Genomic DNA, 15,125 nt, shown 5'->3' on the forward strand with positions numbered 1-15,125 from the left:
AGCAGCTGCCAACCAAGCACCTGTATCAGCCCTCTGCCAAAGTGTGTCAGACCATTGTTACAAACTTGCAACAGGAAGATGCAGCTTTTATATATTACAGAATGTCAGGAAACCATTTGCATGAAAAAGAAAGAATGTAGTGAAACATCAAATGTGTTGCATATTGCAGCTATTTCTATTTTTATCCCTTCAACCTGGCTTTGAAACATCATCTTATTTGCAAAATAATGGAAAACCCTCAAGAGGCCGCTCATGCACGTGAGCATTGTACTGCCTGCAAAGCACTGCTACTCACTCCTACACACTGACAATATGGAATTGAAAGTCAGGGTTCGGGGGTAATGAGCGAATCAGGGAATACATGAAAGAGGTGATGACAGAAAGAGGTGTCAAAAGATAGACGAGGCAAAAGGAAGAGGAGCTATGCGTACCGGCAGAGTGGAACTGAGACAAAATGATTTAACACTCAAGGAAAAGAAAACATTTATCATTTCAATGCACATATGCTTTAGTTATTAGCTAGGTGCGGAAACTGCCATCTGAATAGCCATGTCCTTGCCTAACTTCGCTTCAGCACCCTTTTCATCATTGTTTAGTTTTTCTTATATAATCATATCTGAAGTTACACAAGTTGTGCACGTCAAACACTTTTAATATCACTCCCTGGAACAAAAATGGTGACAAGATACAGAGTTAATTGTATCACGAGTTCATCAATAACCCAGCAAAATAAGAAACTCAGGGGGATGCGTACATTCCTGACAGCCATTCTCTGGTGTATAAAGAAGATCACATGCATTGTAAATGTAACATCTTGTTTTCATTGGTTTCCTGGTGTAAATCTCTTAATTTGAGCTTCAGCACATACAGCCAATGTTACATACACAACGAAAGCATGTAGAAGCAATTACAAGAACCAGGGATTCACTGATCCCTTTCTTTGTAGTTCAAACTGGCTCCCAGAGAAAGGGAATCTGCAGTGTCGCCGCAATTTGATGCAATTTAGTGACATCTTTGTAAAAAAATGCATATTCTGTATTTCTGCTTTAAAACAAGTTTCACAAGCTATGGGAAGAACAAATGATGACTCTATGACTATGAAAACTCTTTCAATGACTACGTAGATCTCATAAACACTCATAGCAAACATTTCATTTCAAATATCAGCTTCCATTCTAGGTTAAAGGGTACATCAGCACTACATAAAAAAAAAAAAAAATGCATAAACTATCCCACCTTGCTGTTCTGAATGTATTTGGTCATTGTATAATAATCCTTATGCGCCCAAACATCTGCATAATGCTACACTGCTATGTCCAAAATCACTGTTCTCGAGCATCTCTTCTGAGTCAAAAAACATGACTTCCTCATGTACCCTCACATGTGCTCTGCCCAGTGAAGCGTTGTATAAGCTATATTAGCTCTGTGTGGAAACACACTAGTCTGTGTGACAAACATGCTCCGTCTAATTTTCCATAAGGAAGGAACTCTCCAGGAGAACATTACCTTGGAAGTGCAAAACTACCTGAATGTAACGCTTTCTTCAACCTAGTGTTGTTCCATATATATATAAAATTCAAGAAATTATATATTGGTATCCCTGAATAAATACAATACAATACAATACAATGCAATACACCAGTGCTTTAAACTGAGTTTTCTTATCTCCTATTAGCTTTCTTAACATGAATTACTGATCTCCTTATCATTGTGCTGAGGATCTGTGGTTCTTCACTTGATTTTTTTTTATTTATTTAACATTATTTCAGGATATGTAACTATTTCAAATAGAAATCTATGGAAAAACTGCTTCATCCTGGTACCTGTGCTGTAGGTCACATGGTCAGATTGCAGCTAGCCCATTGCAGTGAGTTTGAACTACAAGACAGGAAGTGGTTAGGTACTACAGGAAGCAGCAGCAGCTTTCCATCTATAGAATTTGAGATATTCCAAATTGAAAAATATAGAACCAAGTGATTTTCAACAAAAGGGTGACTAGTGATTAGCTAGAGCTAATTAATGGTAAGAAATTTGATTTAAAAGCCTTTGTTAGCACTGTTTAAGCTTAACAACAGAAACTAATAATCGCACACAGCGTCCCGGATATATGACTTTACTACAGCAACAGCAGTAGAAGTCCACTTTTTAAATATGCAGATGATTTTAATGAGCAAGTCGTCTTATCAGTGCAGCGGATGTATGTTTCAGCATTACTCTTTCAAAGCACTTATTACCAGTGCAAGTAATTAATCATTACCTGAAATCCACCCTACCCTGCATGAAGGCCAATATATCCTGTTTGTTTCTTGTGAACAATTTAATCTAGCTATCAATAGGTGAAAATCAAGTCCTATTGTATTATACCCTTTACAAATAAAACATCAGAAAGATTATTATTGTATTTGTCTTTACAAGATGAAGGAGCAGAAGGGTTTTATTTTGCAGGGTCGGCTCCAGCAGACATGCATTCTATAGACATGGAAACAGCATTAACTATGCACTGTGTTCTTTTTGTAATAAGCTGATATGTACAGATGGCCCTATCATATGGTATAAGAGAGCTATCACATCTGTCCATATTCATTTATATAATTATGCTGCACCAAGACACCGCTGGCACACTGACGTCTCATGTATCCTGTGAAAGCCGTTGCTTATTGATCTCTAATTAAATGAACGTTTGTGAAACATTAATATATTCATTTATTGGACTATATACAGGTAATTCAGTAATCAACCGCGCTATGAAGTATACCCTAAAAACATAAGACCATAAGACCATAAGAAGAAGCCATTCAAGCCTATCAAAACTTTTGTCAAGTCGGGTCTTAAAGGACCCCCATGATTCAGTATCAACTTGACAGCAATAACACACAGCAGGCTGTTCAAATATGGTCCAATATCCACACACCTAGTGGTGTTGTTCTTCACAAGGCAAAGCCAAGTGCCATTAAACAGGGCTGCGGATTCTGGACCATATTCAAAGTGTGTTATTGTACTTGTCACCCATCAATCTACCGGACCGCTTCCAACTCCTCCCAAAGTTAATTGGTCGTCCAGTGAATTAGGCAGAGTGGTTTTGAAAGTTCCAAGCTGTGCTGGTGTGGTTACATATTAGCACAGGTTGGAACACTTGTCAGCCAATGAGATTGCTCCCTCTGAAGCATTCCATACCCTCACCACCCATACCCTCAGTATCCCCTACCCTCTGTCCCAAATGCACTTTATTTCCAACTCAGTCCATTTGTCCTGGTTCCTGTGCTGCACTTATAGCACTGGTTAGGGTTAATTTTTTGAACTCCTTTTAAGATTTAAGACCACAGTGTCTGTCTGTGTGTGTGTGTGTGGTGAGTCTGACAGGCCTCTCTCCCTGTAGGCATGCATATCCTCTGTGTGTGTGTGGTGAGTCTGACAGGCCTCTCTCCTTGCAGGCATGCATATCCTGTGTGTGTGTGTGGTGAGTCTGACAGGCCTCTCTCCTTGCAGGCATGCATATCCTGTGTGTGTGTGTGTGGTGAGTCTGACAGGCCTCTCTCCTTGCAGGCATGCATATCCTATGTGTGTGTGTGGTGACTCTTGACAGGCCTCTCTCCTTGAAGGCATGCATATCCTGTGTGTGTGTGTGGTGAGTCTGACAGGCCTCTCTCCCTGTAGGCATGCATATCCTGTGTGTGTGTGTGGTGAGTCTGACAGGCCTCTCTCCCTGCAGGCATGCATATCCTGTGTGTGTGTGTGGTGAGTCTGACAGGCCTCTCTCCCTGTAGGCATGCATATCCTGTGTGTGTGTGTGGTGAGTCTGACAGGCCTCTCTCCCTGTAGGCATGCATATCCTGTGTGTGTGTGTGGTGAGTCTGACAGGCCTCTCTCCTTGCAGGCATGCATATCCTGTGTGTGTGTGTGGTGAGTCTGACAGGCCTCTCTCCCTGTAGGCATGCATATCCTGTGTGTGTGTGTGGTGAGTCTGACAGGCCTCTCTCCCTGCAGGCATGCATATCCTGTGTGTGTGTGTGGTGAGTCTGACAGGCCTCTCTCCCTGCAGGCATGCATATCCTGTGTGTGTGTGTGGTGAGTCTGACAGGCCTCTCTCCTTGCAGGCATGCATATCCTGTGTGTGTGTGTGGTGAGTCTGACAGGCCTCTCTCCTTGCAGGCATGCATATCCTGTGTGTGTGTGTGGTGAGTCTGACAGGCCTCTCTCCCTGCAGGCATGCGTATCTTGGTCACTCTGCTCCTGGACACTCTGCCCATGCTGGGGAACGTGCTGCTGCTCTGCTTCTTCGTCTTCTTTATCTTCGGCATCGTGGGCGTTCAGCTGTGGGCGGGACTCCTGCGGAACCGCTGCTTCCTGCCTGAGAACTTCACTCTGTGAGTACAACACTGTATGAAGCAGGGTTGAGAACCAGTGCTCTGAGAACTACCCCCAATGAAGTCTATTGTTTAAATGAGTTTGAGCAGTCAGGCCCCAGTTAAATAAATTGTTCATCCCCTATCGGCACATAAACAACATAAACCTACAGTCTCAGGAAAGACTCATCAAATCAAGTGAAGTGCTGAAAGATAGGAGCACAGTGCACGCTATACAGCTATGGAACAAAATAGAAAATAGGTAGTAGTCTCCTTCGGGGTTCATAGAATAAGCACCAGTTTATTTATTTATTGTTTGTTTGTTTTTTGGGGGGGTACTTGTTTGTAATGTATAATTGATAATATGTTGGTGAGAATGTTACAGGGTGTTTGAAGTTTAACACACAGTAATGGATCTACTCCTGGCAGGTGGTGAGTTAATAATACTGAGACCATCATAAGACATGCACTAGTACTTACCTCTCCACTGCAGAGCTTGCCTCTCCATTCAGTTCAATGGGCTGAGATGCCAGGTCATGACAACACACACACATATGGCTTAGTACAATAGCACCTGGACTGATTGACTGCTTGCTATTATTTAAGCAATACATTCTAAGTTCTGTAATCCCTGGAGACAAAAGTTAATTGACTGATTTATCAAACAGAGCGCGAACCAAAAGAAGGAGCATCTGTTTTATTTCTTTATGAATATAACACCATGAATATTGCATCGCCTTAAATTATTCAGTCATTCTTAACAAGTATTCCCATCAAAATGATTACATGCCGAGACAGATAACACTCTATTACTGTGTTCGTATTTATTTTTATTCAAAAATGAGTTTAGAGGAAAATGAAAAGATTTACTTTAATTATTTTGTTAACTCTACCCTCATAAAAGTTTGTCATAGTGAAAACATGGAAAAGTGTAATAAAGCATGGTGAAAGCATGGTAAAGCATACTGTTAGGTAACTATTGTAAAGTCCAGAGAGGTATGGTAAAGCACATTAAAGAACGATGCATAGTATAACCTTGAGAAAAGCAAAGAAAAACCTTACTGCACAGATCTACTATGTAGTGTACTTTAGGACCGTGCTTCTATTCTGTAAATAATGAATCCCTCTGGTACTCCCCCCGGTTACTGCAGCCCTGCATCCCTTGACCAGTACTACCACACAGAGAACGACGATGAGAACCCCTACATCTGCTCGCAGCCGCGCGAGAACGGCATGCGATACTGCCGCAACATCCCGACGCTCCGCGAGGAGGACCTGGAGTGCACGCTGGGCTACTCCTCCTACAACAGCACTGACAACACCACCTGCGTCAACTGGAACCAGTACTACAGCAACTGCTCTGCGGGCCAGCACAACCCCTTCAAGGGAGCCATCAACTTCGACAACATCGGATACGCATGGATCGCCATCTTCCAGGTATAGCAGCACACCACTCGCACTGAGAGGTGCTGGGGGAGGAGTTTCTTATTGAATGTTCACACCAGGAAGCTGCTCCGGTTGATCACCTGTTAGATAGTTAAAACGCGTACCAACGTTAAAAGGTTATGAAGATCAGTAAGGCATTTTGGTATTTAAAAACGAGTGATTTAATGAATTACCTTGAATTGAAATTGAAAAGAGGTTGGGGATTGTTTTCAGGTTGGGGCTAGTTCCCATAAGAGGAAAGGGCCTGGGGGAGTTACGAGGGTGTGGTTTCAACAGGCACTGCTGTGATTGGATACATTTTCTCGGATTCTAGAATCTTTTTAAACTCCTCCGCTTGTCATTTGAAACCCCGAGGTGGACCAGAGATAAAGTCAATGTTGTCTCAGAATTGGTTATATTAAGTTTTTTTTTTTTTTTTTTTTGGGGGGGGGGGGGGGGGGGGCGAGGGTGTGGTTAAAAGAAAATAAATCGGTATCACTGCAGTCCCTCAGTTTAAACCACACCCTCGTCCCTCTCTTATGTCCTTTCCTCTTATAATAATAATAATAATAATAATAATAATAATAATAATAATAATATCTTTATACAGCACCTTTCATAGTGGACCACCATCACATATATGTAGAGTCACATACAATAGGACATTGATTTAACATCTCATCCGCAGGGTGGAGCACAAGGAGGCTAAATGACTTGCTCGGGGTCACACAGTGAGTCAGTCAGTGGCAGAGGTGGGATTTAAACCGGTGACCTTATGGTTAGCTCACCTTCGTTCGCTGTCACCTGACCCCTGTTTGTGTTTCTGACGGGTTTTTAATTACTGTTGCACTACAAAAGAACTTGTAAATTCAAGTCAAGCTCTTTCTATCTTTAATTGTAGGTGTGACATTAAATGGTTCAGTTGTTGGCCTACAAATGCCTTAAGTATTTGGAGCCTAACAGCTGATTTATCACTCTGCTCATTATTTTACAGTTTTTCTGGTGTCATACCAAGACTGGCAACTAGAGCTAATCACCTAGCAGCTATTTGTGAGCCCAGAAATTCTACAGACAAAGCGCAAAATATGTATCATTCAGCAAGTATTCCAAAATAGGCTCATAACTTAGTCTAGCCAAACAACGTTTCAACAAAAGTCTCTTTCACTCTAAAAGGTTTGTGGTTGAAGTAATCATATTATAGGCAGTAGTAGCTCAGCATCATTTGCTTTCCCCTTGGTGTCAATGACTTATAATGATTTTTCAATGCGATCCCCACGGAATATAGTGGAACCCTTATAAACGTTTCCTGTAGTAAAAGCATATGTGTGCATTGTAAAGCATAGCGAGGTATGGTAAGCATATTAAAAATAAAAAAAAACTGTGGTAAACTACGGTAAAAGCATAGTAGAACCATAGGAAATCTGTAGAATGACTGTGCAAATGTATTGTTGTAAACTTTTATAAGGGAGGCACTGGTACTGGTGTATTTTATTCTACATTATTTCAGATGAACGTTCTAATCCAGAGTAGATCACATGTTCTCAGGAATCTGTTACACTTCCTGGGTCATTTCACCTCAGCAGTGTTTTCTAGGTCAAAGCATTTTACTGGCTGAAAACATATCAGTCAATAGGGGAAGTGGCTGGTTAGTTAATGACAGGAAAGGGTTGTGCAGCAGTATAGTATTTGAAAAGGAGACGAGTACTAGTATGTAGTTACCCTTATAAAAGTTCACTATAGTAAATACATAGCAAAGTATAATAAAGCATGGTGAAAGCACGGTAAAGGATAGGTAAGCATTGCAAGGTATGGTAAAGTATATTAATAAACATTGCAATCCAGAGTAAACTATGGTAAATGCATAGTATAATCATGGGAAAACTGCAAAATACTGTAGTACGATTGCATAAGTGTGTATACGACAAGATATTTAGTAAGCATGCAGTCTGAGTTGGGTAAACAGGCAACAATACCTCACCTCTGTGCTTATGCATTTATTTATCAGTCCCAATACTTGTCAAAAAGAAAAGTCTGCAGCAGAACAGCCCCCATCATATCCACCTGCTGTGCTCTCATGAGTTCCTTATGGGAGTTGTGGGGGAATGAAAATCATCCAGAGGGCTTCTGGTCCTGGGCCCTGCATTAATATGTGAGTTTGTCTCCTCCCCTCCAGGTGATCACACTCGAGGGCTGGGTGGACATCATGTACTTCGTCATGGACGCCCATTCCTTCTACAACTTCATTTACTTCATACTGCTGATCATAGTGAGTGATGTTTGCAATCTTTTCATTTGGCTGCTACAAGTTTAGCGTCCAGGATCTGGGTTAGACCTTTACATGTGTGGGGGGTGGTAAAGCATTTTCTCCAGTGTCAAGTGAGTGCTAATAAAGGCTTTTAAATCCCTGTTTCTTATCTTCTATGAGCAAAAGCAATGTAATCACTGGTTCCTTTTGAAGGATTGATAATCTGAGCTTTAAAATCCATGTTAAATAAAGGTAATAAAGTCTGCCACTGCATGTTTAAAATAAAATATGACACTGAGAAAGAGTTCTGGTCAAAACATTAGTCATTGACTTGATTAGGTTTCTTGTAGTAGTTCTAAATGTGTCAGTATTTAATGGTTAATAGTTATGGATAACTTCTTATTAGCACTTACAGTGTCACTAAAGGAGCGCTAGTCTAGTTTTAAAATCCAGTTATTGTTTGGTATTAGTACTAGTAACCCTGTTTTCTAGTACAGCTCTGTAGAGTTCTGCTACCTTGTCATTTCCTGTGCTGTAGGTTATGTGGACTGATTGCAGTTAGACCACTGGAGTGAATCTGACCTAGGAAGCGAAGCAAGAGAGATGTTTTTTTTTAATCCATGTATTAAATATCTTCTCGTCTGTATTTAAGTAAAATAATCAAGAGATTGTGTGTGAAAGAAAAGGGGACCAGTGATAATGCTGCTATTGGTAAGGAGAAGAAACAATACTTGTGAAGCTTTGGTTAAGCACAGTGTTTCTTTAACCAAGCTCCCAGCTAAGCACATTGCTCTCGTAGCCCAGGGAAGGTGCTTTTCTCAGATAAAACAATAAAGGCTGTGATTGATTCCTTCAGATGTCGCCGCTAATAATGTGTTGAAAAGACCATTAGCTGCGTGAACACTTTCCTGCTGTGCTGCCCCTGAGGGCGGACACAAGCAGCTGAGTCGCCATCAATAACAACATCAGAACAGAATCAGGGTTACTGGATAGAAGCTGCTTTAACAAAACTTACTTACAGTGTACTGCCTTGAAAAAGGCACAGAAGAGACCGGGCGTCTTAAAGGTGTATTTGCTACATTTAAATATGCCTTTATCATGTATCTTGGTAATCTAAAGAAGGGCTATTCAGTCTGAGCTGGTCAAATCTCAGGAACAAGGTTAGGCCTGCTCAGTACTTTTAGGATTACAATCTGCTCTCTATCTCTCTATAGCATAGCATAGCGTAGCGTAGCGTAGTGTAGTGTAGTGAACATTTTGCAGTACCTTACTTTTAACTTCTCCATTCTTGTGTATACAGAGATGTATTAGATGTCCAGGACTTTAAGATGGAAATGCTATCAACGACTGCATTATTTCCCTGATCTATGTAATTATTCAGTTAAACTCATTGGGATTTAAATGCAGTGATGTAGTGTCCGTCTATAAGTGGAAGTGACAGAATAGTGGCATAGAACATGAAACTAACACAGATGTTGCATCTGCTAGGATACGGTTCTGGGTCTTGAAATGCAGTTCAGCTGCTCAATAACTCCCCCCCCACCTCCGTCCTCCTTTCCAGGTGGGCTCCTTCTTCATGATCAACCTGTGCCTGGTTGTCATAGCAACCCAGTTCTCCGAGACCAAGCAACGGGAGAGCCAGCTGATGAAGGAGCAGCGTGTGCGGTTCATGTCCAACGCCAGCACGCTCGCCAGCTTCTCTGAGCCAGGTAGCTGCTACGATGAGCTACTCAAGTACCTGGTCCACGTGGTGCGCAAGGCCAGCAGACAGCTAGCCCAGGTCTATCTCACTGTAGCTAGCAAGACAGGGCTTCCTGTGCGGGTCAGCAAGAGGGCGGACCAGCGGCCTTCCCGCAAGAGAAGGAGGAGGAAGCAGCAGCGGGCTTCTGTCCACCACTTAATCCACCATCACCACCACCACCACCACCACTACCATGTGGGCAACGGCAGTCTGCGGGCCCCTCGGTCCAGCCCAGAGCTGGGGGACGTAGAGACGGGTTCCCTTCAGAACAGCACTGGCCGTCTCATGCTCCCAGCCCTACACGGCACCAGTACCACCCAACTTCCTCCCCCTCCTGGCAGCGCAGACTCTGTGCACAGTGTTTACCATGCAGACTGCCACTTTGAGCCCATCCGCTGTACCCCCAGCCCAGGATTGATGCCCCTTGAGGAGCTGAAGAGGAATACACCATCCCCGGGTGCCACTGCCTCCAGCACCGCATCCGCTGTGCCCAAAAATTACCCCACTGTGCACCTGTCCTCCTCCCAGGACATCCAAAAGGAGAAGGCACTGGCAGACCCTGCTAACAGTAGCTGCGCCGGAACCCTAACCAACCTTAACATCCCACCAAGACCATTCAGCACCATGAACCGCTTACTGGAAACACAGAGTGCCGGTGAGTCCTTTGACATGGTCTGTGTTTAGCAGGGCAGGATTGCGCTCTCTCTTGCTCCTAAATCATGCTTTACTGTAGCCCAATCACCACTAAATTCACAATCAAAATAATACCCCAGAAATTACCCAATGTTTTTTTCATGGCTGTCAATAATTGTAATGGTCCAATCCCAGTAAATTTAAACATGCTGCTCAGGTTAACAAATTGTAATATAACTAAAACCGCACTAAAAAGAATCACAGTGAAAGTTAACATATTGTGTTCATAATCTTGGGACACAAAAAAAACATTGAAATGATCTAAACAGTGTCGCTATTTTAAATAGGTATTCATTACTTTGATGATAATGTTAAACTGATAATAAACTAAACCAACTAGTTCAGCAAGTAGCCTAAATGTTTGATTACTTGACTTTTTATGAATTGTGTAGACTCCGCTGTCTTTTTATGAATTGTGTAGACTCTGCTGTCTTTTTATGAATTGTGTAGACTCCGCTGTCTTTGTCCCAGAGGTGACATCACCCCCCTGATTTCAGTCCCTCAGATTTCAATTCTTTCTCTTCCCAGGCCCCTGCAAAGGCTCCTGCAAGCTGTCCAGTAACTGTGGAAACTTAGACAACCTGACGTGTGACCCTGAGAACTGTCCCTACTGTGTCAAATCCCTGAACAACGACTCTGAGGGCACAGACAATGAGACCATGGACTCGGACAGTGAGGGGGTCTACGAGTTCACCCAGGACGCCCACTACAGCGACCGCCGCGACCCCAAGAAGAAAGGTTTTAAGAGGGCCAGGCAGGTCCTGAAGCTCTGGAAGCTGGTGGGCGAGACCTTCCGCAAGATTGTGGACAGCAAGTACTTCGGACGAGGGATCATGATCGCTATTCTCATCAACACTCTCAGCATGGGCATTGAGTACCACGAGCAGGTAACAACTGGGGTCTCACACTGATAGAACAACTGGGCTCTCACACTGATAGAACAACTGGGATCTCACACTGATAGAACAACTGGGATCTCACACTGATAGAGCAACTGGGATCTCACACTGATAGAGCAACTGGGATCTCACACTGATAGAACAACTGGGATCTCACACTTATATATACCTGTCCAGTTTCTTGGGATCCTTTAAAACTCGACTTTGTAGGGTTAGGTTTTACAGGATCACAATGATTCTGCATCAACAACATGGCTAGGTAACACATCCCATACCCTCCCCACTCTTTTACCCTGTGTCCTAAGTCTCCAACTGTCTTTCAACTGTCATTTGATCCTCGTATGTCACACAGGGTTTGATTAGTAACTTAATAAGAATATTCAATAGAGTAAGTCATTGAGAGTGTCAGAATCTGGTAATATATGGATTATTATAAACCTCATACATTTTGTAGATTTAGGCCATAGGGATGTGCTGCAGGGGGACAGGTTAGTGCTTACACTCTGGTGTACCAGCTGTATCTAGAGAGAAGACATGTTTAAGAGGTCTTTTGAGACCACTAGGGTGTGTTCAAATTTTTAACAATTCAACAGTATGCTATGACTGAAACAGAAAATGATATACAAGATGCTTCTAAACACATAAAGAATAATTTAGTTAAGATAAATTAGAATTTTTCAAACCAGAAGCAAGTTGCTCTAACTGCAGTTTGATATGCATGAAAATGGTCATTACTGTTGCTAGCGTCTTTAAGAACACTAAAAAAGCATTTAATGAGCATCAAACTTTATTTAACCCATCAAAACAGACTTAACAAAACACTTAATAACCTGTGAGCTGTTGCCTTTGTGACTGGATTAGATATGTGGACACCACTGTAGTTCTACAGTATAAAAGGCTGAAAAACTCGGGGGTAGTTTTAAAACAGGTTTGCTGCACTTTTCGTTCAGGGAGAGCAGAAAATGGCAGAGGAATTCAGATTTATAAGGTTACCAGAGTTTTTTGTCCCAGTTGCTGAGCAAATAAAATTTCTGTGAGCCTCCAGTCCATTAATTGCATCTGGTATTTCTCTGTAAAGTTCCTGGAGATTTTCAGGCTTCGGTCAACCTCTCTTTCTCTAGCTTGCTCGCCCTCTCTCTCTCGCTCTCTTTTTTTGTTCACTGTTTTTGGAAAGGAGAGCCATTCTCCAGGAGAACATTTTGAAAACCTGAGCAAAGCAGACACAGTTAAACACCACTTCCAAGGCCTAACTCAAACCGGCTGTGCTCCATGCCTGCTCTGCTAGGCTGGAGCCAGAGGTCAGTCAGGGCCAGGTGCTGAGCTGAAAACAGACAGGAACAAAAGCACTGCACGCTCAAGGAGCATTGTTAGCAGCTCTATATACCAGGTACTGTACCCCCTCGGTGCGATGCATCAGCCCTCCTCCAGGTACTGTACCCCCTCGGTGTGATGCATCAGCCCTCCTCCAGGTACTGTACCCCCTCGGTGCGATGCATCAGCCCTCCACCAGGTACTGTACTCCCTCGGTGCGATGCATCAGCCCTCCTCTAGGTACTGTACCCCCTCGGTGCGATGCATCAGCCCTCCTCTAGGTACTGTACCCCCTCGGTGTGATGCATCAGCCCTCCTCCAGGTACTGTACCCCCTCGGTGTGATGCATCAGCCCTCCTCCAGGTACTGTACCCCCTCGGTGTGATGCATCAGCCCTCCTCCAGGTACTGTACCCCCTCGGTGCGATGCATCAGCCCTCCACCAGGTACTGTACTCCCTCGGTGCGATGCATCAGCCCTCCTCTAGGTACTGTACCCCCTCGGTGCGATGCATCAGCCCTCCTCTAGGTACTGTACCCCCTCGGTGTGATGCATCAGCCCTCCTCCAGGTACTGTACTCCCTCGGTGTGATGCATCAGCCCTCCTCCAGGTACTGTACCCCCTTGGTGCCATGCATCAGCCCTCCTCCAGGTACTGTACCCCCTCGGTGCGATGCATCAGCCCTCCACCAGGTACTGTACCCCCTCGGTGCGATGCATCAGCCCTCCACCAGGTACTGTACCCCCTCGGTGCGATGCATCAGCCCTCCACTAGGTACTGTACCCCCTCGGTGCGATGCATCAGCCCTCCTCCAGGTACTGTACCCCCTCGGTGCGATGCATCAGCCCTCCTCCAGGTACTGTACCCCCTCGGTGCGATGCATCAGCCCTCCTCCAGGTACTGTACCCCCTCGGTGCGATGCATCAGCCCTCCTCTAGGTACTGTACCCCCTCGGTGTGATGCATCAGCCCTCCTCCAGGTACTGTACTCCCTCGGTGTGATGCATCAGCCCTCCTCCAGGTACTGTACCCCCTTGGTGCCATGCATCAGCCCTCCTCCAGGTACTGTACCCCCTCGGTGCGATGCATCAGCCCTCCACCAGGTACTGTACCCCCTCGGTGCGATGCATCAGCCCTCCACCAGGTACTGTACCCCCTCGGTGCGATGCATCAGCCCTCCACCAGGTACTGTACCCCCTCGGTGCGATGCATCAGCCCTCCACTAGGTACTGTACCCCCTCAGTGCGATGCATCAGCCCTCCTCCAGGTACTGTACCCCCTCGGTGCGATGCATCAGCCCTCCTCCAGGTACTGTACCCCCTCGGTGCGATGCATCAGCCCTCCTCCAGGTACTGTACCCCCTCGGTGCGATGCATCAGCCCTCCTCTAGGTACTGTACCCCCTCGGTGCGATGCATCAGCCCTCCTCCAGGTACTGTACCCCCTCGGTGCGATGCATCAGCCCTCCTCCAGGTATACATACTGAAACGAGGGGGGGCTGTGGGTGGCATTAAACCAAACACCCAAATACCACTGCATTTAGAAAGGGCTATCAGAGGCTTGGAGGCTTTGGGGGTAGGACAGAAGTTCAAGGAGGTTTGTCAGACACACAGACACGATTCATTCCTAACAGTCCCAGTTTTGAACAAGGACCCAAAACAGTAGAATAAGAATGACAAATATAAAATATAGCAAACTGGCCTAAAACTGCAAATGAAGATAAAGAACAGCAAATTAAAATGAATGCAAATCAAATGTATTTGTAAACAATTATTTTAAAATCAGGCTCTCAGTGTAAACCGCATTAGGCTTCTAAAGAAATATGGTTACCTACAGGTAATAATTCAGGGGAATTTATGTGACATGTCGTATATGTATAAATTTATTATGTATTTTCAGATGATCCCACCCATCCACTGGAAAACCCTATAGGATGTATAATTCCATCCCCCTTAGATAACAATGTCTACTTGCAGGTTTATTTCAAGCGATTGTGTGGCTCCCTAAAGCTCCAGGACATTAGACAAATGACCCCAATAGCCCCCCTCCCCCCGCCCCCCCGTAATCCTGTCTTGTGAGCTGGCACGCTCCCCCATCCTCCCTGCATCCTATCAGCAGAGCTCTGTCAAGTATTAAGAGACAGTAGGAGCAGGGAGCTCTGTCGGGATGAGTCTGACACTATCCAGGCCTGTGCCCCTCTGGCCTCCCCACTCTGGTTCAAGTGTTCCCTATCAGAGCTGCTCAATATATATATAGCTCGTTATCTCCGGGAGCAGTGGGGAATGTACCAGACAGAGCACTTGGACCTTTCCGCTTCCTCTGAGAGTAAACGATGCACACCCTGCTGTGCCACAGATTAAACAGCCAATTACAAAATCAGTCATTCAAATCATCAGAAGTTCTATGAGTCAAAGAATTCAGTTGATAAACATTTTAATTTCTTCATCAGTGACGCTAGAAACCAAGCAGAC

General features: G+C 44.3%; 1 protein-coding gene across 12 annotated transcripts in view; it reads left to right on the forward strand.

Annotated features, from left to right (window-relative positions):
- The window catches only part of cacna1g (calcium channel, voltage-dependent, T type, alpha 1G subunit), a 160,869-nt gene that overhangs the window by 24,618 nt on the left and 121,126 nt on the right, over positions 1 to 15,125 (forward strand). For all 12 annotated transcript variants that reach the window (XM_034039010.3, XM_034039015.3, XM_034039013.3 and 9 more), the window contains exons 4-8: positions 4,205 to 4,364; positions 5,495 to 5,780; positions 7,942 to 8,034; positions 9,575 to 10,409; positions 10,976 to 11,334. In XM_034039010.3, the coding sequence (XP_033894901.3) occupies positions 4,205 to 4,364; positions 5,495 to 5,780; positions 7,942 to 8,034; positions 9,575 to 10,409; positions 10,976 to 11,334 (1,733 nt within the window). The remainder of the gene's footprint in view (positions 1 to 4,204; positions 4,365 to 5,494; positions 5,781 to 7,941; positions 8,035 to 9,574; positions 10,410 to 10,975; positions 11,335 to 15,125) is intronic.

The sequence above is a fragment of the Acipenser ruthenus genome, chromosome 17 (assembly GCF_902713425.1).
Source record: "Acipenser ruthenus chromosome 17, fAciRut3.2 maternal haplotype, whole genome shotgun sequence".
NCBI classification, from domain to species: domain Eukaryota; kingdom Metazoa; phylum Chordata; class Actinopteri; order Acipenseriformes; family Acipenseridae; genus Acipenser; species Acipenser ruthenus.